The 21938-nt window shown below is 40.9% G+C and overlaps 1 protein-coding gene across 1 annotated transcript in view; it reads left to right on the top strand.

Moving 5' to 3' along the window:
* CFTR (CF transmembrane conductance regulator) overlaps positions 1-21938 on the top strand; it is a 121835-nt gene that overhangs the window by 69578 nt on the left and 30319 nt on the right. The window contains exons 20-21 of the mRNA XM_075071370.1: positions 463-690; positions 3114-3214. Of these exons, the coding sequence (XP_074927471.1) occupies positions 463-690; positions 3114-3214 (329 nt within the window). The remainder of the gene's footprint in view (positions 1-462; positions 691-3113; positions 3215-21938) is intronic.

Here is a 21938-nt window from a genome sequence, read left to right as displayed (position 1 = left end):
TCAGAGGGATCGTTATACTTTTGATGTGTTGCAAAACTTCTATTAAAGGTTTGTCAGTACGCTGCAATTCAGAGCAATGAGGCATTTTCTATTTGTTAAAAACCTTGCCTTGCTTAGTTCTCAGAACATTAAGGAATTAATTTTTGTTGGTTTTCTTCCATGTGATATCTCACTTTAGCAGGGATTTCTACGAGTAATTGTACTAGCTGCAAACAATAAAATGTTCGCTCATAGATTATACATTGAATGGAATTCCATCACATTTATAGGCCACTGTTACCATACATCCTGTCCTATGAGTATGTTGATGGTATTTGTGAAAGAAAAATAAGAAGATACGTATAATTGAAACAAATGAAGACAAGTATATTGTTGAGTGGGGCTGGGCTTTTTGCACATTTCTGTTCTGAAAGGTACTGAAGGATAAGTGTTTACAGTGTTTTTAATCTAAATACTTTGCAGCCCGGAGTCCAATTTTCACTCATCTTGTTACAAGCTTAAAGGGACTATGGACACTAAGAGCTTTTGGGCGACAGCCATATTTTGAAACCTTATTTCACAAAGCACTGAACATACACACAGCGAATTGGTTCCTATACCTGTCCACACTGCGCTGGTTCCAGATGAGAATAGAACTTATTTTTGTCATCTTCTTCATTGCTGTGACATTCATCTCTATTGTGACTACAGGTACAGTAACTTTACTGAGAGATTAAAATGAAAGCTTTGCTTCTGTTTAAGGGGCCAGATTTTAGAAACTATTGCAGGATTGTAGTATAGGCTGAAAACAAAGCATTAAAATAGCAAATTTATTGTTATTCTATCAAAATATTGTGAATTATCAGTTAAACTAGAAATGAGGTAATGAATATTATCTAAAATCTGATGTTTTACAGAATTGGCTGAAAGAGTTAATTTGAAAGTCATACCCAGTGAGGAAAAAACATGTTAAAGTGAATCAAAAATATCCAACTCAGTACTGTAACTATTTAAAAAAATCTCTTATGTTAATGCAACTGTGCACCCCACTTACATGGTGCTCTTCCTCTGTAGAGCTCATAGCTTTAGCATAACTAGATTAACATTACTGTTCCCATACGAAAAACAGAAAGATTCAGTGAACTGGATCAGGTCACCCAACAAGTCAGAAACAGAACCCATGTTTCCTGACTCCCAGCCTAGTGCTCAATCTACTGAGAGTACAGTTTAGCACCCGCCATCCAGAATCCCTGAAGTGCTCACAACTTAAACTAATTATAGAACTATGTATGGCATATGCTCTCACCATGTCACTCATTGCTGAAATGCTCCCACTGTTGGATAGAAGTTGGTGGCCGTTGACCAGCATAATACCTGTACAGTTCAAGATGGAAAGCGAACATCTAAATGAGGCCACAGAAAAAAATCTTAGTTAAATATAATGTATTTCCTCAGAAACAGAACGTCTCAAAGCCTGTCTGCTTTGGTCTCTCTTTGCATGTTAAAATTACTGAGCCCTGTGCAAAACACAGCAGTTTTAATGAGTTTTAATATATGTAATATGTTGTTATTGTTATATGTATATTTCGGTTCTTGTCCATGTGCATTTGTCCCCCTCTCCCAAATTTTACATTGATCTTTGAATTCAAGTCAGAAAAATCAAAACAGATTGCACACGAAAGCATGAGTTTTACCTGATTATAGGGAGAAAACCATAAAAAACCCTCAAACAATTGCATTGCACAGCTCTAATTCTACTGAATCAACAACAGCTTTCAGACAAAAGATGTGCTTAGAATGCTAATGCATCTTTTGCCACAATAGATTTCAGGACTTTAGCATGGGAGCCAAATGTGTGCATGGATTGGAGAGAAGGAATAGACTCTTCTCCAGGTTGAAACTGTGATTTTTTAAAAACAGATAACATAAAAAAGGGCATGAAAAAATATGTGCCTCTTATGGTGGCTATTTTCAGAGCCCTTCCACGGAACTATAGCCTTATATTCACTCCAGGAATTCTCCTCAGTTCTCTATTCTGCATTTTGTATTGAGAATTTTCATGAAAGGTATAGTTTAAAAATAACAAATTAAACAGAATGGTCCTAAATACTGAGTATAGAAATGATTTGAGTATTTAGCTGAATTTCTTATTTAGTTAGTAACATCCACATTGTGCTAATTAACACATTTGTAAGAACCCAATAATTTACAAGGCAATTGTTGCTTGATTTTTACTTGTCCAAATGCTTTCAAAATAGCATTAATAAATATTAGGAGAGGGAAAATCAACACCGTCAGTAAGTCAGTTTAATTTATTTGAATATCATTTAAACAGAGGTTACCATTAAAGAGTCAAGATTTACCAGCAGCTGTTCTCACAATAGTGGTACCAGTATGACAGATATCAGAGTTAGGGTCCTGTCTTATGGGGTGCAGAATGCCACCTGTGAGATGCTAAGTCAGGAGGCATTTCCTATTCTGAAAATAAGGGAAAACCCTGATATTACGGATACCATTGTACAGTAATTCTTGGAAGATGTTAACTTTACAGGTGAGCAAAATACATGGAAAATTTCATTGTGATGCTATACTGCAAAAAGTGTTACACTTTGACCTAAATTAGAAAAATGTTATCCAGGATGTGTAGCCACATAAGGTCACATAGGGCCTGAACCTGTTCCCAATTTAATTCAGTGCTAAAATTCCCCATTAACGTCCATCAAAACAAGAACAGATCCATAAGAATTAAGAACAGCCATACTGGGTCAGACCAAAGGTCTATCTAGCCCAGTATCCTGTCTACTGACAGTGGCCAGTGCCAGGTGCCCCAGAGGGAATGAACAGAACAGGTAATGATCAAGTGATCCATCCCCTGTCGTCCATTCCCAGCTTTGACAAACAGCAAGCCTAGTATCCATGTCAGGAGTAGAACCCAGAACCCCAACTCCCAGTCCTTTGCTTTAATTGCTAAAACATGCATCCTCTTTGAACAGCAGCAGTAAAACAAACAAACAAACAAAGACTTTTACTGGACAGTCACATTTTAAGATATACATACCCATTTTCTCTTCTAGCCATTGGCTTTTTATTTGCATGTAATCATATTTATAGACAGTTTTTCCCCCCGCCTGCAGGTGAAGGGCAAGGCAAAGCTGGCATTGTTCTAACTTTAGCCATGAATATCATGGGCACCTTACAATGGGCAGTCAACTCAAGCATAGATGTGGACAGTCTGGTAAGTACAGAAGGCAGCTTGTTTTTATTATTATTGTTTATTATTATTACTACCTGTCTGGAGAATTCTCTTGTCTTATTGTTTCCTGGTTTGCTTTTGAATTATGTGGCTGCAAGGCAGATACACCAAAAACCTCCACACACAGCTCTGCCAGTAACAGTCACACTTTTACATTACAGAGACTAATTTGTGTGGTGATTCTGAGATCAAAAGTCCACTGGAATTATATATGGGAACAACAAATAATTTCATGTGGGACTTTAAAAAACAAAGTCAGATAGATTTGAAGTAGTGAGGGGAGAATGTCAAAAAGGATTGGCTTTGGTTTGCAAAGACCAGGGGGTTATCCAATGCTTAGTACTCAGTCTATTTTAGGAATTTATACTGCCACCCATTGATGGGGCATCCAAGCAACTTCCAAATAAAATTAATAGCAATTGTGAAGGCCCTAGTGAACTTCCTGGAGTGTTTGGCACTTCTTCCTTTTTGCTACATAAACTCTGCTTGCGGAGGGTGTTTTGTTTTTGACTTCCATTAATTTACTTCTTTTAAAGGTTGATTTGTTTCAGAGTAATTGTTATTTTTAATTTATTTATTTAGGGTCACTTGTGGGTTTTTTATGGGGAGTAGAGTGTTTGACACACTGTTGACTCACAACTACCTAAACTTTTTGAGAGACAAGGTGAGAGAGGTAATACTTTTTACTGGACCAACTTCTGTTGGTGAGAGAGACAAGCTTTTGAGCTTACACAGAGCTCTTCTTCAGGTCTGGGAACAGCTCAATACAAGGTGAAACAGATTGTTTAGCATGAAGGAGTTAATACAAGTTGTAAGAGACCATTCAAGGTGAAGTGGACATACTGGGAATAAATTTTTGAAGATGACAAAGTAGGCTGAAAACTCCTAAAGAGTACATTTGCTCATGCAATTTCTAGCCTTTTCTCTTCTGATTAGAAACTTAGAAGAGTGAAAAGGAGGTAGGGAAGTTATCAGACTCCTTCACTGATTAATTTAAAACTGTGTTAATTGCATCTACTTTGAACGATGTACACTACATGATTTATTTTAAAACATCCTACTTTAACAACAACATCCTGAGGCACCTGAACAACAATTACACCAACAGTGTCTTATTAAATAAAGCCTGCATAGGTCCTGACTAGATTTCTAGGTCACCAAATCTTGGTTCATTTGCATTCAGTTGTTTTTTATAACAGATGGGAATGGTTGGTGTTGGGGATAAAGATTTGCCAGTTTGTTATTTTTAACATTCTGAAGCTAGCCCTTAAGAGCCAAAAAGCTATAAATTAACCATTTACAATGTATGGTCCCTCTGCAACATTGATGACTTGTGGTCATCTAGAAACATAATGTACCCAAAGAGGTGTATATTTCTCTGCATACACCAATGACTTTCTGATCATTCTGCTCTTCTACTACATCAGACCAGCACGTCTCCTTGAAAGGTATGTATTCCTATTGCACAAGAACCTTGCGAAACCAGTTAAAGTAAGAATACTGCTGCCTTCAAAACTCTTAAAAATATTGATACAACCACTATGGCAACAGCTTGTTTACCATAACAGTAAGATACATAAAAAGGCAACTCTTTGGGCCGGGCTGGTGTTCACCAAAAAGCTTGTTTTATGTTAACGCATCAATGTGATAGCAGCAATCTCTCAAAAATATTTCTATTGTATCTATCCCCTGTCTTATTTGTAAACTTCTTTTTAACTCCAAGAGACACAGTGAGGCTCTTCTATGCAGAAAAAAAAATCTGTACAAAAGTCCTCTTCACACACTACACCTTTCAGTGTTATTATTACAAACAGAAGATGGAGCTGATATTTCCCAAAGGGAGCACTCATACCTGTCCTAGCCTGCAAAGAGTATTTGAATTTTCAGTAACCCGTGGAATTCATTGCCAGGGGATGTTGTGAAGGCCAAAAGTATAACTGAGTTAAAAAAATTAGATAAGTTCATGGAGGGCAGGTCCATCAATGGCTATAGTCAAGATGGTCAGGGACACAACCTGATGTCCATACACCTCCAACTGCCAAAAACTGGGACTGGACAAACAAGGGATGAATCACTCACAATTACCTGTTCTGTTCACTTCTTTTGAATGATCTATTACTGGTCACTGAAGACAGGATATTGCGCTAGATAGACCATTGATCTGACCCAGTATGGCTGTTCTTATGTAACATATTTTGTTGAAAATTTTAAGCAGCTCTAAGCTGAAACAATTTCATTGAGATTTTGAGCGCTACAAAGGTAAAACCTAGGCTGCACTGGAGGCTAAGAGAGAACAGTAACAAGGCGAGGAGGTTTGCTCTGTGAATCCCAAACCCTCCTTTCTATCATATTGGTGCATCCTAGGTTGGTCTGTAGTATCAGTTGTTTTTTTTTAACTGACAAGCATAAGTGAAGAATCTGTGATATATCAACCCCATCTTCAGTTTTCTTAACAAGATTCCTGAAGTAGTTCATAGCATTAACTCTCCCAGTAATGTTGCTAGTTTCTACATAAGAAACGATGGGATTTCCTCACCATTATTCAGATTATTTAGCACCCTTATTATGATTGTATTAGTCTTAGCACACAAGAAGCAGCATACCAACCTCTCTCTCTTATCTAGAGTACAGATGTCTCAGCCCAGGGTCCTAACAATTGATAAAGATTTATTTTCTTTTTCTTTCTGGTGGCTCTTTTCAATGCTTGCTGCTTGATCAGATTTGTTATCCTCTTTTGGCCAATTATCAGTCCACTCTGGTCCCTTCTCTTCCTCAAGAGCAGAATATCTCTTGTTAAACTGAATCTTTCCCATAGTGTTTCCCTTCCATTCTTAATATATTTTCTCCGTGCACAGTTCCTCCCCTTTTTCTCCCATGTAACTCTCTGATCCATTATTTTTGCAGCAACTACTGTTCAATCTCTATACCTTCTCTTCCAGAAAGGAAGAGTTTGCTTTAGATAAAAATGTAGCCCTTATGTAGGGCTGGACACATTGCATAACTTTCATATGAGATCATGTTGGATTTCTTCAGTCTCTTTCCTTGATACATTGCTACTTGATATCCCTCGACTTATGGTGTTCTTTCAGACTCCAGACACTTTTGCCCCTCATCAGAACTTTCTTGGGAATGCTCACGGAATTTGCCTGTTTGTTCTTTGCTGCGTAACAGCTTATTAAATATTAGACAGTCCACAGATTAGGTACAGCTGACAGCATTATAGGTCTTTCCTCTTTAGGCAATTCATATTCTGAATAATTAGAACAAGAGGGTATAATCAGTCAGTAAAGCTCTAGTAAGGACATTGTTAATATCCATTAATATCCTAGCTTATATATATATCCACTGGAATCTATGGTATGGTATCCCTAGAATTTTAACTGGTGTTGTCATCTGCTTTTCCACAGTCTCCTTTAGTCCTTTGGCAACACTAATATCTAAGCTGGGCCAACTTGAGGGTTTCATAGCAGATTTTTAATATTTCTCATGGGGGTGTTTCCCCAGCCATTTCAATAAAAGACTGTAAGTTCCAGGTGACTTGCTTGGCTTCAGCTGCTAATGCCCTTAATGGTCTTTGCAATGCTCATTATGTAAGCGGGGAAATGTTCCTGCTATTGTGGGGCACTTCCCTGGCTTCTGCATTACCCTGGTAAAGTGGGCTGGCGAAAGGATCTGAGCCCTCACTCCCACTTCCTTTCCCCAGAGGCCTCCCTGTCCTCAAGGACTCCCCTTCTACTCCCCTTTCTGGCAGTGTCCTCGTAACCCTGACAAGGCTGGGCCCAGGATTCCTGGGGGGTTCGACCCCCAACCCTGCTGTGGTCACCTGGGACAGGGGCTAGAGTGTCCCCACTCTGGAATACTCTCTCTGCACTGGGCACCTCCCTGATCATTTCATACATTTTAAAGGTAATACAATTAATTTATATTTATTTTAGTTTAAATTAGTTTAATTAATTAACTTAAAAAAAGAATAAGGAAAAATGGGAAACGTTAAAGGAAAACACATCACCCTGCTCTGTGGCAGGGAACATTAAAACTGTATCTCTGGACCTCAGGGCACTTCACAGTCTGTTCCTCGTACGTCTCAGGTCTCCTTCTCAAGCCCTGGCTGTTGCTGCAGAGATGCTGCAGGTTGGACACTTGCAATGGTGGTGGCCACACACCTCTGGGCTTTGGGTGGTGGGACCCTTCTTCCCAGTGTCAGCCCCCCGTCAGGTTAAGATCCCCCTCCCAGTCTGGCCTGCAAGGACCCTTTGCTGGGGGTGTTTTTCTGCACTGGGCCCTTTGCCCAACATCTCCCCTTGGCTAGCCCCAGTTGCTCACCACACCTGGCCCTGTGATTGCAGCTCTGCTCCCAGAACAGGATCTGCTCTCCCTGGACTGTGTCTCTGGCTCTGTGGCTGCAGCTCTGCTCCCAGCACAGGATCTGCTCTCCCTGGGCTGTGTCTCTGGCTCTGTGACTCTGCTTCCAACTCTGACCTGCTTCCTGGGCTGTTTCAGCTCTGCTACCCAGCTCAGCTTGGGTCACTGCTTTCTCCTTAGCTCTGCCCCACTCTTTCTGACCCAGACAATTCCAGCTCACAGGGAGAACGGGACCTCCCTGGTCTCCTGACTTCCTGATTAGCCTGCCCGCCCTGTCAATCAGGCGCAGAGGCTGAGGCTGACCTGGAGCATCTCTCCATTCTTTTAGTGGTGGGAGTTAGCCAACTAAAACACCCCCACTGAATGTTAGTAAGGGGCCAAGAGTCCCCTTACATTCAAACTGTCTCAAGGTTTTATCTGCTTTGCCACTTTTTATAACATGTGGTCAACCTAATAGTCTTCTATTGTTTCATTTATTAATATCAGTTAATTAGTTTTCTGTCCTGACTTTGGTCATTTCTGTCAATATCTTTTTGGCTCTTTTTCTTATCCTACTAGCCACTTCTGTAATATTTTTAACTGAGCTGATTTTTGTTTTTTTCTCCACAGAGAAACAAAATCTGTTTTCCACTGAGTGCTGCCTTTGCAGATAAGGCCTGAGCTAGTCCCAGAGGAATGTTTTAATGCTTTAAAACCTCCTCCTTCATTTAGAACCTCCTTGCAGTAGCAGTGCTTGAACTGGAAAGTGGCAGTTCCTTTTATTAGGAAACAATAAATTGTCATGCATTCACTGTTGCATGCCAAGATCACTTCCTAAGGAAATATTAAAACACCCCCAAGGGAGATATTAATAACCCACTGGCAAAGTGTCACATTGCTCCACCCTGTACATCAATGAATGATTAAAGTAAGAGATTATGAATCATCTTCCTCACAGATTCCAAGGCCAGAGGGGATCACTGTGATCATCTAGTCTGACTTCCCAAATAACACAGGCCATAGAACTTCCCCAAAATAATTCCTTTCAAACTAGAGCATATCCTTTAAAAATATCCAATTTTGATTGTAAAATTGTCATTGATGGCAAATCCACCACATGACTTGGTAAATTGTTCCCATGGTTAATCACCCTCACTATTAAAAATGTATGCCTTATTTTCAGTCTGAATTTCTGTATCTTCAACTTCTATTCATTGAATCATGTTATACCTCTCAGTGCTAGAATGAAGAGCCCATTATCAAATATTTGTTCCTCATGTAGATATTTACAGACTGAAATCAAGTCAGCTGTTAACCTTCTCTTTGTTAAGCTAAATAGACTCAAGCCGCTCAATCTCTCACTATAAGTGTGCCGGCTGCTGCTTCCCGCAGCTCCCATTGGCTGGGAACGGCAAACCATGGTCACTGGGAGCTGCAGGCAGCTGTGCAAATGTAAACAAACTGTCTGGCAGCCTGCCAGATGATTACCCTGACAAGGTGCAGACCGCAGGTTGCCCACCACTACTCTAGACTCAGGCCTGCCAAGTGTCATGTGTATCACATCAGTTGCTTTTGGCAGGCTGCACTGCATCTTCCCAGGTCTCAGGGAAAGGGAAAGAACTACTCCACCTCTCCCCTCCTCCCACCACCCCACCCTCCGGAAGTAGGGCAATGTGCACTAAAGTGTAAGGCAGGAGACTATGACCAGCTTTTCCATTGATTGCTGTTAATATTTCTGTGCATATCACAACCCTTATTATCCAAGCCCTCATATGCCTTAGCAGGGGAAGGCAACTATAACACACCTATTTCACAGATTAGGTAACACTGAAGTTGCACAAGGAAAAGCTAGACATAATACCCAAGACTGGAGATATCTGTATAATGGATTTAGTGGTTTATTGGAAAATTTTGAAAAATGAAAAAAAAATCCATTTCAGGTTGGACCATAAATAAAGTTATTTGAAATTTTTGGTGAATTAAAAAAATTATTTGGGGTCTAATGAAGTGTTTCATTTCAACAAAATTAAAACATTTCATTTTAATTTGGACCATTTGTAAACATTTTGGATTTGTTTGAAATAAAATTCAAGGAAATTTTAAAACTGAAAATTGTTTCATAGAATCATAGAAGAGTCGGGTTGGAAGAGACATCAGGAAGTCAACTAGTCCAACCCCCTTCTCAAAGCAGGACCAACCTCAACTAGAACTTTGTCAAGCCGGGCCTTAAAAACCTCTAAGGATGGAGATTCCACCACCTCCCTAGGGAACCCATTCCAGTGCTTCACCACCCTCCTACTGAAATAGTTTTTCCTAATATCCAAGACCTCCTCGTTTGCAACTTGAGACCATTGCTCCTTGTTCTGTCATCTGCCACCATTGAGAACAGCCTAGCTCCATACTCTTTGGAACTCCACTTCAGGTAGTGGATAGTAGATACTATCAAATCCCCCCCACCCTACTCTTCTCTTCTGCAGACTAAAAAAGCCCAGTTCCCTCAGTTTGTCCTCATAAGTCATGTGTTCCAGCCCCCAACCATTTTCGTTGCCCTCCACTGGATTCTCTCCAATTTGTCCACATCTTTTCTGTAGAGGCAGGGGGCCCAAAATTGGACACAGTACTCCATATGTGGCCTCACAAGTGCCGAACAGAGGGGAATAATCACTTCCTTTGATCAGCTGGCAATGTTCCTACTAATGCAGCCCAATATGCCGTTAGCCAACCCAGAGTAACTCAAAATGTCAGAACTAAATATTTTGGTTTCTTCTGATTCTTGCCATCCCCCAATGAACAGTCCAGTGAAATCAACACAAATTTGCAGAATGTTTTGGTGTTGCCAAATCTGCATATTTTGCCAAAAAGAGTTTTGGCTGAAAAATTCCACCCAGCACTATGAAAGACAGAGCCAGGTTTCATTCATTTTGTTTTTCAAGAAGATCATACTCTGTTCTCTGAACCAGGAATCCTGAAACAAATCATTGTGAGACACACTGGAAAATATCTCCTACCTCCCTTTCTGGGCTGATTCACATAGAAGATAGCAGATGCCTTCCACCACCAGTTACTCCTATAACTGAAATGGAAGAGGACTGTGCTGTGTAAGTGAGAGGTGTGGGAGTGAGTTCTTATGAAAATCCATTGGGTAATATATATGTAAACCCTTCTTAAGTTAGTGTGAGGATCCTGTTAATGATTTTTTCTGTTGCAAAATTTTGTATTTAAATTTGGATGTTCTATTCTATTTTTTGTATTTCTGTCAATGGGAATGATTTTTTATTGTTTCCAATCCCATACCTTGACATCACATCCTACTCTCCTAACTTCATTTGTCTTAAAATTCACTTTACATCTGTTGTCCTCCAAAGAACACTCATCTCTGCTGCCTCCAGCCTTCTGATGTCTGTTTCATTGAATGCAGCTGCTTCCAGACCATAGACAGTAATACTATTAGTATTAGTTTGATACATTTTCACTTTGGTGCCAAACGTTGTTTTTATCATTCCATAATTTCATTAATTTCTGTGCAGCACTTGTGGCTAAGGCACATCTCCTTTTAACCTCATCCTTGCTGGAACCGTTGGCACTGATTAAGCTTCCTTGATGCACATAAGATTCTGAATTCACTGCTGCATTTCAATCCTTTATGCTACTTTTTCCAAGATGCAGCCACTTCTTCTTGGTATTTATTGTAAGTCCAAGTCAACTACACCACTTGTCCAAGGTACTGAAGAGTACTATCATTAATTCAAATGTGTCTGCCAGCTGTACGTCATCTGCGTAAACAAAGGAATTTACCTATACATCATCCACTGTCACACTCTCCAACCCATCTAATGTTCTTAATGTCCAGTTTAAGAACATGATGAAAAGCAGTGATTCTATGCCCTCTTGTCTTACACCAAACTTTGATTTGAACCCAGTTGCTTAATATTCCACCAATTTTGACTATATTGCAGGAGTCTTCACACATTGCTTTTATAACTGCAGTTATCTTTTCTGGAACTCCATATGATTTAGCTACTTTTCATAATGCTTCATTCCAAACCGAATCAAATACTTTCAAGAAGTCACTGAAAACAGCAAACATCATTCATTTCCTTCTTGCTACTCCTCCCACCACCTTAATCAACTGTCAGAGCGTAGATATCTGATCAATGCAGCTTTGGCCTGGCCTACAACCACACTGTGCTTCACCTACAACTTCCTCTGAAACTGGCCTTAATCTATGGATAATTGCTTTTGTCATGTTCCCCCTGCCCCCCGGTACTTGCAATAAGCATCTGTCTCTGTAATAGTCACACCAGCAAGATCTCCTTTCTTCAGGATTGGTACAACAGTTGCCTTTAGCCAGTCATCTGGTACCTCCTCTTACTCCCATACTTACTTGTGTATTTTTTCCTAATGCTTTGATAGCACTTGTTCTACCAGCTTTTAGCAGCTCAGCTGCTTACAATGAAGATTACAATGGTTGGGCATTGCAGAAGACAAGACAAATGCTAAGGAAAATAATGCAAACACAACCACAATCCATCTGACCTAGATGCTGACTGCTGACTAGATGGCAGGACAACTTACACAGGGACATGTCCAGGCTGGGCTTAATGGAGGAACAAACCATGGACAGAAATGAATGATGACACTGAACTGATCCCCATGCCTGTAATGATGCTCCAGGATGAAAAGAAGGGAGATGCAAGAACTGTGTGGGGCATTTAGTTGTAGAGTGTGTTTGAAGAGACAGAGCAGTATGAGGGAGATTTTGAGTATGAGGGAGATCCAGAAAGTAGAAGATCCTGCCTTTTAGACACCAGAAGGCTGGAACTTAATGTAATAAATGTATCTTTCTAGAAAAGGAGCCTCATTCTTGAAGGTATTACATTAGCATTTACTAGCACATTGCTTGTGAGCTATTAGACCCTTTATACTGTAGGTCACCAGGTTAATCCTTACCAAGCCTGTCTGGATACAAAAGCTGCTCCCACTTAATGGATCTTGGTGTGTCTGAGTTCCAGTTCATAGCTCATAAGCTCACCACCATGCTTTGCACTAATTGGCAGACTCAGAGCTCCCCAGAGATTTATGGGACACAAAGAAAGAAATAGACCTGTTATTCTTAGAGCAAGTTTCCCCTTCCTCTCCTATAGCAGGGTTGATGCTTGCCCTGCTGCTGCTCTGGAGTAACAGGCAACTTGATTTAACAGGATTAACAAGTCAACCCCTTTCATGAGCATTAACAGCCACATGATATTTTGTTTTGTTGAAAGAACATGTGCTGTACGCTCCCCCATGTTTCGTGACAGAGGGAAACACAGGATGGATGTGAGGGCAAAGTACCCGAGGAGGGCTCCAGACAGAAACAGACTTCTAAGAGCTTGTGCACTAAGATGCGTCCCAACATATCACAGTCCAAGTGCCATCAGGACCCTTTGTGCCACATATGCATCAGAATGCACAAGTAATAAGTGGGAGCACTATAAAAGAGAACAGAATCTGGGAATATCAGTCAAGCTCGACATTTTCCCTTTACAAACCTGTATGAGAAGGAGCACATGTTTAAGTCCAAGTTCAGCATTAACTAGTATGAAACATTCCATCCCTGCAGTTAAAAACATTACCAGTGACTCCAGACACACACTGGAAACCTAAGCAACTATCCCCTGGGTGGCAACAAGATTTAAGGACAGCACAAGGTTTGAAACCTGAGAAAAGTTGTTATGCCTAGCTACCCACACCCTGACTGAAGAAGTTCAATGGGTTTTTCTGCACAGCGTTAAGCTGTTGAACCAATGTTCCATTGTGTTTCCTGGTCACACTCCCTATGACCTCAGACAGCATGTTTTCCAGGAGATGATATATTGCAACATCATGACTGCTTCGGGCTGGGTATTGTCCCTCTTCCTAGCAGGAAAGCATATGGGCATTTTGAGATTAATTCTATTATCAGTTAGTCTTTCCATTTTCTGGAAGCTGATAGTATAGAAGTATTATTAATTCTGACATTAAGAAGAGTATCAGACAGACAAGCTAAATTAGAGAGAGAATTAAAGTGTAAATGTCATTAAAATCTCAATAAAAAATCAATCAGGCAAGACTAAAAATAGAATATTATGCTCTGAACATTTTTTTAGCATTAAGAATTAAATGTACTGTATTTTTCTGAAGCAAAAGTTTGGGAATTCAAAAACAGCAGTTAAATTGCTGACTGAGATTACAGACAAGGAGCCTGCTGTTACACACATTCAGTCACTCATAATGATTGAGGTAAAGCTTCTGGATGAAAAGGAAGGATGATTATTTTTGTAAAATGTTATTGATATTTAAACACCAGTATGTACAGGTTTAAATCATAATGCAAGTGACACAGCCAGCCAAGCCATATTCTGAATATTTCAAAAATATTAAATTGTGTAAAATATCTGCACATATGGTATAGATGATAAATCTTTCAGTAAGAGTCTCAGACAGACAGATGAAATTATATGTCTTTAGCATTTCCAGTAGATTTTTGTTAGTATGTAACAGTCGGATGGCTTAGCCACTATCTCCTGGATAGTTATGGGGACTTATTTCTTATGGGCAAGTTACTATAGATTGATTCCCTCATATCACACTTACAGTAAGTGCCAGGGACCTTCTTTTATGGGCATCGTATTGACATCTTTCTCTTGGATTTGAAACTTTTGTCTGTCTCTCTCAGGCTGGAAGATTAGAAGGAATTATATCTTTTGATATCAATCTAAATTAGTGTAGTTTCGCTTCAGAGAGAAGAGCTTTGAATGATCAGTAAATTGAATGTCAAATTCAATTAATTCACTTTTCTCAGTTGTACAAACAACTTTGGTTGACAAATGTAGAGAAAAAGAGACTGCCCAGCATGTATGGGACCTAGAAAATCTAACCCAGGTGCCTTTATTTTAAGCACAAAGTAAATTTCAGAATGTTACCTAGTAGGTCTCTTCAGGTTTTTCTTTCGGTAAATGAATTTGGAGCACTATCTTGATTATAGAGGTAGCTGCAACTCTGTGCCCTTTTCTGGTCCACAGACTGCATAGCCCCATTTCTAGTTTTTGACCCCTAACCATGCCTTCATTGCTCCTATGGTGGAATCCCAAAATTCTCCCACTCTTAGACCAGGCCCCAGGCTTCGACCGTGCTTACCCAGCAGGTCTGATTGGGTTCAGCATCGGCAGTAATACTCTTTGGTAGGTGTGATCAGTGATAAATTCAGTGACCGAAAACAACCTTCTCAAACCAAGAAGTACAGTTTAATCTTTAGGAACAGAACATAATATAAGACAAAAAGGACTTTGTAACAAACAATAAAGGCCCACCATATCTGTCTTACTGAAGGCTTGCCGTCCCTTGGAAGTTTAGGATAGCCTAACTGCTTCAGACCTCCCAAAGAGGTGTTCATGGGTGCTAGTGTGTTCTCCACAAAGAGCTTCCTGACAACCAGCTGGTCTCCAGTCAGAAAGAGTCTTTTTAATTCTTTATTGTCCCTTTGATCTGTTCATTCCCAGCATTGGCAAGGCTTTTGTAACTTGGCTGGCACCAAGGAAGTAGGTTCTTCACAGTTAATAGCTCAGGCTTGTCTCTTAACACCCTTGAAGTGTTTACCATAGAGTGTTTTATCTGGAGCTGTTGTGCCATCTTCCTGCTTGTTCTGTTTTATTCTGTTCTGTATAGGTTTTTATACCATGCTCATCACTGTAGTATCTGAGCACCTTCCAGGAGAGCACGAAGCAATATGACCACACAGGTCACATGTTCATTCAGTCATCCACTCCTCAGAGGGAGAAGTGTCTGGGGTGGAGTGGAGAGTCTTGTTTTGGTAGTTTTTTTTTTCCTTCAGATGTACCTGTTGGTATGAATTTATACTAGAGAAAACAAAGCCAAAGAAATGTGGCTTGCACGTGGAGAGGAAAATGGTGAGGTTTGTGATAGTCCTTAGCTCCTGGGGAATTCTCCAAAAACCTATTATTAAACTAAACTAATATATTCATACAGTAAGTATCCCAATAACCCAATGTAGCCATAGACCAATTATCCCAATAATCAGGTCCCATACAGTATTCATAAGATATTACAGAGCAGTTTCCTAAATAATTACTGAGCAGCTCCATGCCCTTCACAAGCATATTACTGCAAACAAAACTTTTGGATCAAAGAGCCTAAGATATTGATTTTCAAAGGCATGAATGGAACCTAGATGGCTAACTCCCCTTGGCTTTTAGTGTGAGTTAGACCGCTACATGGCATTTGTGCCAAACTCCCTTTCAGTCTCAAATTCTGCTCTTTAGTCATGCAACTTCCACTGACTTCAGCAGGAACCACCATGAGTACCCCATGGGCAGAAATTGGCCTTAGGTGCTAGTTAGTGGTTTCTTATTTTTGAAATAAACACCTCTTTCTCTGTCTCTCTCAATCCAGTTATGCTGGAATCCATCTTCAGTAAGGCCCATATCCACAAAGGACTTAGGCATTGTAATACTTAGCGTTGAAATGCCTAATTTCTAGGCACCCAGAACATCAGAGGAACAGTAATGTGGGCCACAAAGCCTGAGTTAGGTGTCTAGGCTCCCTATACAATGCATGGTGAGAGAAAGGCACCTAAAAATGCCACCCATAAAAGCCAGCATGCTAGGCAAGGAGCTACCTCAGCTTGCCTGTGGGAGATGCTGACAAGAGGGATGTTTGGTAAGCCCCACCCCTCTCTCAGAGTTAAGTGCCTAAATCCAGAGGCACCTATCTCTGTTAGTTATCCACAGACAAGTACCCCTTTCTAGGAGTTCTCTTTCTCACATGAGTACCCTAACCACTAGGCTCTGGGATATTCTGATGTGAGTCTCCTTCAATGTCTCCTATTGAAGTTTTTAATGGTAATTGAATAACTATCAATTGGGGCAGAAAAACAGTGACTAGAATACTCACTTGAGAAGCAGGAGACCCCTGCTCAAATTCCTACTTATCAGTCAGAGCAGGGACTTGAAATGGTGGTCTCCCAGGAAGAGTATCTTAACTACTGGGCTCCTCTCCCAGGCATTTTTTGTGGAGCTAAACAGTCTCTAAGCTCACCTACTGGATCAGGCATTCCTCCACCTATCTTCTCCTGGTTCGTGGCTTGGTTTGGGACTTAGGCAGGAGATAAGCTTCTGGATGCCTAGAGGGAAACAACAGTGTGCATGCCCAGAGGCAGAAACATAGGTGACTAGGGAACTTTTACCCTGAAAATGTCAGTGCTGAGTTTAGGCATCTACCGGGTTAGGCAGCAGCCAGGCAGAGGTTTTGTGGATCACAGTGGTGCCTAAAATTGAGAGTTAGGAGCCTAAGTAGCTTTGTGGATCTGAGCCTAAGTTACCAAGGCGTTCCATTATTTTCAGTGCATTAGTTGGCCCTCTCCCAACACCATTTACATACATTATATCACATTCACACAGATTTCAGTCAGTAATGAAAGTTAATTTCATTTACAAGGATAGTATATGTTGTTGATTTCTGGTGAGATATATAATGATTGAGAGAGATAAGTCTTTGACCAATGGTTAAAAATAATAATTATAATAATAATAAAAAAAAATAATGTCATGCCTACGCTTAACACTTCTCTGTTCTTCTTTTGAGGAGATACTATTCAAGCCTGCAAACTGTGATTTTTATTAAGCTTGTAAAGGAGATCTTCTCCTTTACAACACTTTGAAATAATTTGTCTCATCCACTTCGAAAAATAAATAGCAGATCCCTGGCAATTGTTAAAATAATACTAGTGCTTCATTTTCCAAACTCTGTTGCTGCTTTGAGAGTTGGAAAATCCATTTACAGTAACGACTATGTCATAGAAAATGTAACTAGCCTTACTCCAAAATTAATGGGACATGAACACAATATACCAAATATACACATCCCAATATCATTCATAATGAAACCTCCAGAAATGGCATGTGGGGAAACAATAGGTTCATATCCATTTCAATGCTCCAACAATCATTTATTAACAAGAATCAGGCTCTGAAGTCTATTTAGCCTGTGATATGTTACAGTAATTTGCACTTGCATGATTTCTGTGTGTGTTCAGAATGCCTTACCAACAGTATCCAGCTGATATATAGCATATCTTGTTGTACAATGGTATCTGAGAATGTCTCTTATTAATTAAGCAGATGGCTTAATACATTTATCACCCTTAAAATTTGTTTCATGATAATGTTTTGGCTGGGAACTCCACAGCAGTGTCCATTGGTGAGGAGGAACCCCCCTTCCCAAGGTTTTGTACTTGCACTAAGTTCCATAGGCTACAGAGCTGTGGGGAGGAGGAGGAGGAGGAGATGAGCAACCACTTTTCAAAAGTGGTCCCATACTAAAATCAGTCTGGCTCCTGTTGTAGCAGTTTGGAGCATTACTCCAGCTGCATCATTGCAGTGCCACTCAAATTCAGCCTGGCTGCCCCTCTGTCCAGATGGAGGGCTTGCTGACTCAACGGTGGCTTGACCTGGCATATGGAGAGTCTGTTCCTGTACAAAGGAGCACAGGGAAGTCCACTGAGAACTCGACCCCTGACATCACCAGCTGAAACACTGTGTTGGTAACAGGGCCGGCCCACAACATTTTGGCATCTGAGGCAGGGAGCTCAAATGATGCCCCTATGGCCCCTCGTTTGGACCAAAACTTTGAAAGGTCTCAATTCTGCCTTCTTCCTGTTCTATTCCTCTCATGGTACTGCTCTGCTACCTACCCCAGTGAAGGAGAACTAACAACTTAAAATGCCTTGTTCAAAAATTTTAAGTAACATTTAACTTCAAACGCCTGAACAGCAAATGTAACTTTTCTTGTCTGCATAGTAAATACTGACATTTTTATCTGTTTGAATAATCAAAGTGGTGCTTTCAGTGCCTTCTTGGTTGAAAGATTTGAACAGGTTCCTGCTGAAGGTCCACAGTCTGGGCCAGCTCATGCGCTATTGAGATGGTTGCAAGGCCAACCATCCTCTCTTGTGTCATTGTGGAATGTAGATGTGTTTTTATTAACTTCAGCTTGGAAAAGCTGCATTCTCCACTGAGAACTGTTACAGGAAGTGTTAGAAGTATGCACAGAGCAACAGAAACAGTTGGAAAGAGGGTGGTCATCTTATTTGTGTACATATATTCCAGAACTGTCTTTGGAGTTGATCCTGCCGAAATGTATCTTGAAAGGGCTTTCAGTTCATCACCTAAATCACTCACATCAATATCATGCATGTAATCATGTGTCAACACTGTCTCTAGTGCCCTGCATTGCTGGTGTAGGTTTTCTTCAGGTATAGTGAGGAGTTTTGGAATATCATACAATATCCCAAATATACTGCTGTGTTCCTTGAGCAGCATGAAACGTTCTTCAACTGACTGTATTGCACAATTTAGCACCCAGTTAAAGAATTCAACTTTTAATTGTTGTTTGGGGTCTCTTATGGGATTATCCAGTGCCTCGTAATCAAAATGTCTTCTTCTTCGGTGACTTTTATATTCTTGAATGGGCGGGAAAATAGCTTCAGTGTGAAGTTCCTCTGCCAACTTCTGTGCACTCTTCAGAACATTTTGAAATCCCTCATCTGACCAGTAAGACTGTAGGTATGACTTTGCTTTGTCCAGTTGTTCCATTGCTCCAGATATATCAAGGTCAACACCTTGGAGTCTCATGCTTACAACATTTATTTCAAACACTATGTCATGCCACAACACTAAGCCACACAGAAATTTGAAGTTATGTATGTTTCTGGCGATTCCATTTCCCTCTGCTACTGTTCTCCCACAAACAGTTCCTGTCATAGCATTATCCTCCATAATAGCAACTATGACATCATCTATCTTCCCAATTTGGTGTTTGATAGGCTTTATAGCCTCCACTCAACTTTCCCATCATGTGGCACTCAGTGGTTTCAGTGTCAGAGAGGATGTTCCCAGATTTTGCTTCAAAATTTGCCATCGATGAATTGATGCAGAGAAAAATATATAGATGCTTTGAATTACATTAAAAAATTCAGCAGCCTCACTAGAAGCTGATGCTGCATTACTGACCACCAAGTTCAATGAATGAAAACTGCATGGGACCAGGGCTGGCTCCAGGCACCAGCTAAGGAAGCAGGTGCTTGGGGGACGGGGCAATACAAAGGGGCGGCACTCTGCCCACTATTGGGGCAGCCCGTCTTGGTCTTCAGCGGGAATTCAGCGGTGGGTCCCTCAGTCCCTCTCTTCCTCTTTGAGCTGCCAAAGTGCCGTCGAAGAGGAAGAGAGGAAGTGAAGGACCCGCCGCCAAACTGCCACCGAAGAATGGAGCAGTGAGATTGAGCGGCCACTGAAGAGCCGCCGATCAGCTTTTTTTTTTTTTTTTTTTTTACTTGGGGCGGCAGAAACCCTGGAGCCGGCCCTGCATGGGACCAAAAAGCTTGAGAGTTTAACTCTCAGATTCGTGTCTGTACTCCTCTGTTCTTTCCTCTCATGTTGGCACAATTATCGTAGCCCTGACCTCTCATGTTAGCTATTGCAATTCCCATATCTTCCAGCTTTTTAAGAATCACATTTGTCATATCAGCTCCTGTAGTATCATCAATGTCAATAAATTCTAGAAAATGCCCTCTGACAGTCACCATTGCAGGGACATTTTCATTAGGTTCTGTTGTTGTTACAAAACGCACCATTAAAGTCATTTGTTCCATATGGCTGATGTCAGTGTCAGTCCAAATAACAGAGTAATATCTTGCTGACTTCCGATCTGTCACAATCTTTTGTTGAATTTTGTTGCAGTAACTCTATGATCTCATTTTGATTGTTTTCCAAGTAGTGGTATGTGTACATTTCTTGGTGGTGATTCTTCTGAGATGCTTCTGGAAGTACAGCATCAAACTCAGCCATCAGCTCCACAATTTTTAGGAATTTCATTGGTTGACAATACAACTGATCTGAGTGCTATGCAGTGCTAGATTTTGGGTAGCAACATTCTCACAATGGCAACAAAGTCTTTTCAGAACATTTTGCCAGTAAAGAGACTTTGATGCAATCTTCTCTTGATGCTGATCATCTATGGTGGCCTTTAATCGTAGTCTCATCTCAAGCCTTCACCGTGTTTATGGATGCTCTCTGGTGATTTGCTGCCTTCTCATGGCATGCCAGATTTCTAGCCATATTTTTCCAGTCCTTGTTCCTGTAGAACCAATGTGGCTGGAACATTAGCTGGTAGAGGTTGCAACAAAAAACAGTATGCAGCATTCTGGATTTTGAGTACATAAGCCATGGCCTCTCCACTTTGTCACCATTGGGGATTTCACGCCAGTAACATGCTGGATGGAAACTTCTATTTTCATTGTCTTTGGGGAACATGAAGTTTTTTCATTTGCTGTGGTCCATGCAGTACAAGGAAGTCCCTCACGCTACTGCTCAAGTGGGTCCACAGTCCTGGATCACCTAGACTTAAGGAACTAAACTCAGTAGCAGCTGTTTCTTGCACCTCCACCACAGTCTTCTCTGATCTACATTTTTCTTCAGGAATGTGCATGGTTACATCCATTTGCGATGGAGATATAGATGCTGCAGTAGCTGCCAGGTGACTTGCACTTTGACTAACTGCAAGATCAGGCATCTCATCACTCACATCCTCACTGGGGCCATAAGGATCACCATGAACATTTGTGTCTATGTATCTCAGGAGTGCTCCTTCCTGCTTAGATAGAAAAGCTTCCTTTGCTTTCTTTCTTTCTTTCTTTCTTTTTTTTTTTATAAATGCTGCCCCAGAGAAGTGTTTTCTTCTTTCACTCATGACTGCTGTTCTGTGCCAGCTATAGTGGCTCAACACTCAAATGAAGGGGACGAATAAGCAGGCTGGTAGCAGGGCCTTAGTGAGGGAAAATATCAGCATCTTAAGGGCCTAACTGGCTCCTACTACTTCAGTTGACAGCCTGTTGTCCTCAAGCGGGTTCAGGGAAGCAGCAGGAAACAGGAAGCTCCTTGAGAAGCTGGTGTTAATCAGTTCAGGCTCCTGGGGATGCTATAGAGAGGTACATAAGAGGCTCCTCCTCCTCCTCTCTCTCCCTGCAGCTTCTGCTGCTTTCTGTTATTCCCTCTCACCTTTTCTCCTGCCTGACTGTTATGTCTCTTGTGCCCTCCTTCCTCCAGCACAGCACTCCACCATCTCTGTGCATCTAGAGCAGAGAGAATACATATGATTAGCAGCAGACACAATTGTCTACACTCTGGGTCCTAGTGGTGCCCTCCCACAGTCTGGCACCTAAGGTGGCCGCCTCACTTTGCCTCATGATAAGGCCAGCCCTGGTTGGTAATAGAGAGGGGAGACTCCCTGGCTGAGGGAGACTCAGGGTACCTCTGGGAAAAATGAGGTGGGG

Source organism: Chelonoidis abingdonii, chromosome 1, assembly GCF_003597395.2.
Source record: "Chelonoidis abingdonii isolate Lonesome George chromosome 1, CheloAbing_2.0, whole genome shotgun sequence".
NCBI classification, from domain to species: Eukaryota; Metazoa; Chordata; order Testudines; family Testudinidae; genus Chelonoidis; species Chelonoidis abingdonii.
This window is presented reverse-complemented; position numbering and strand designations above follow the sequence as displayed.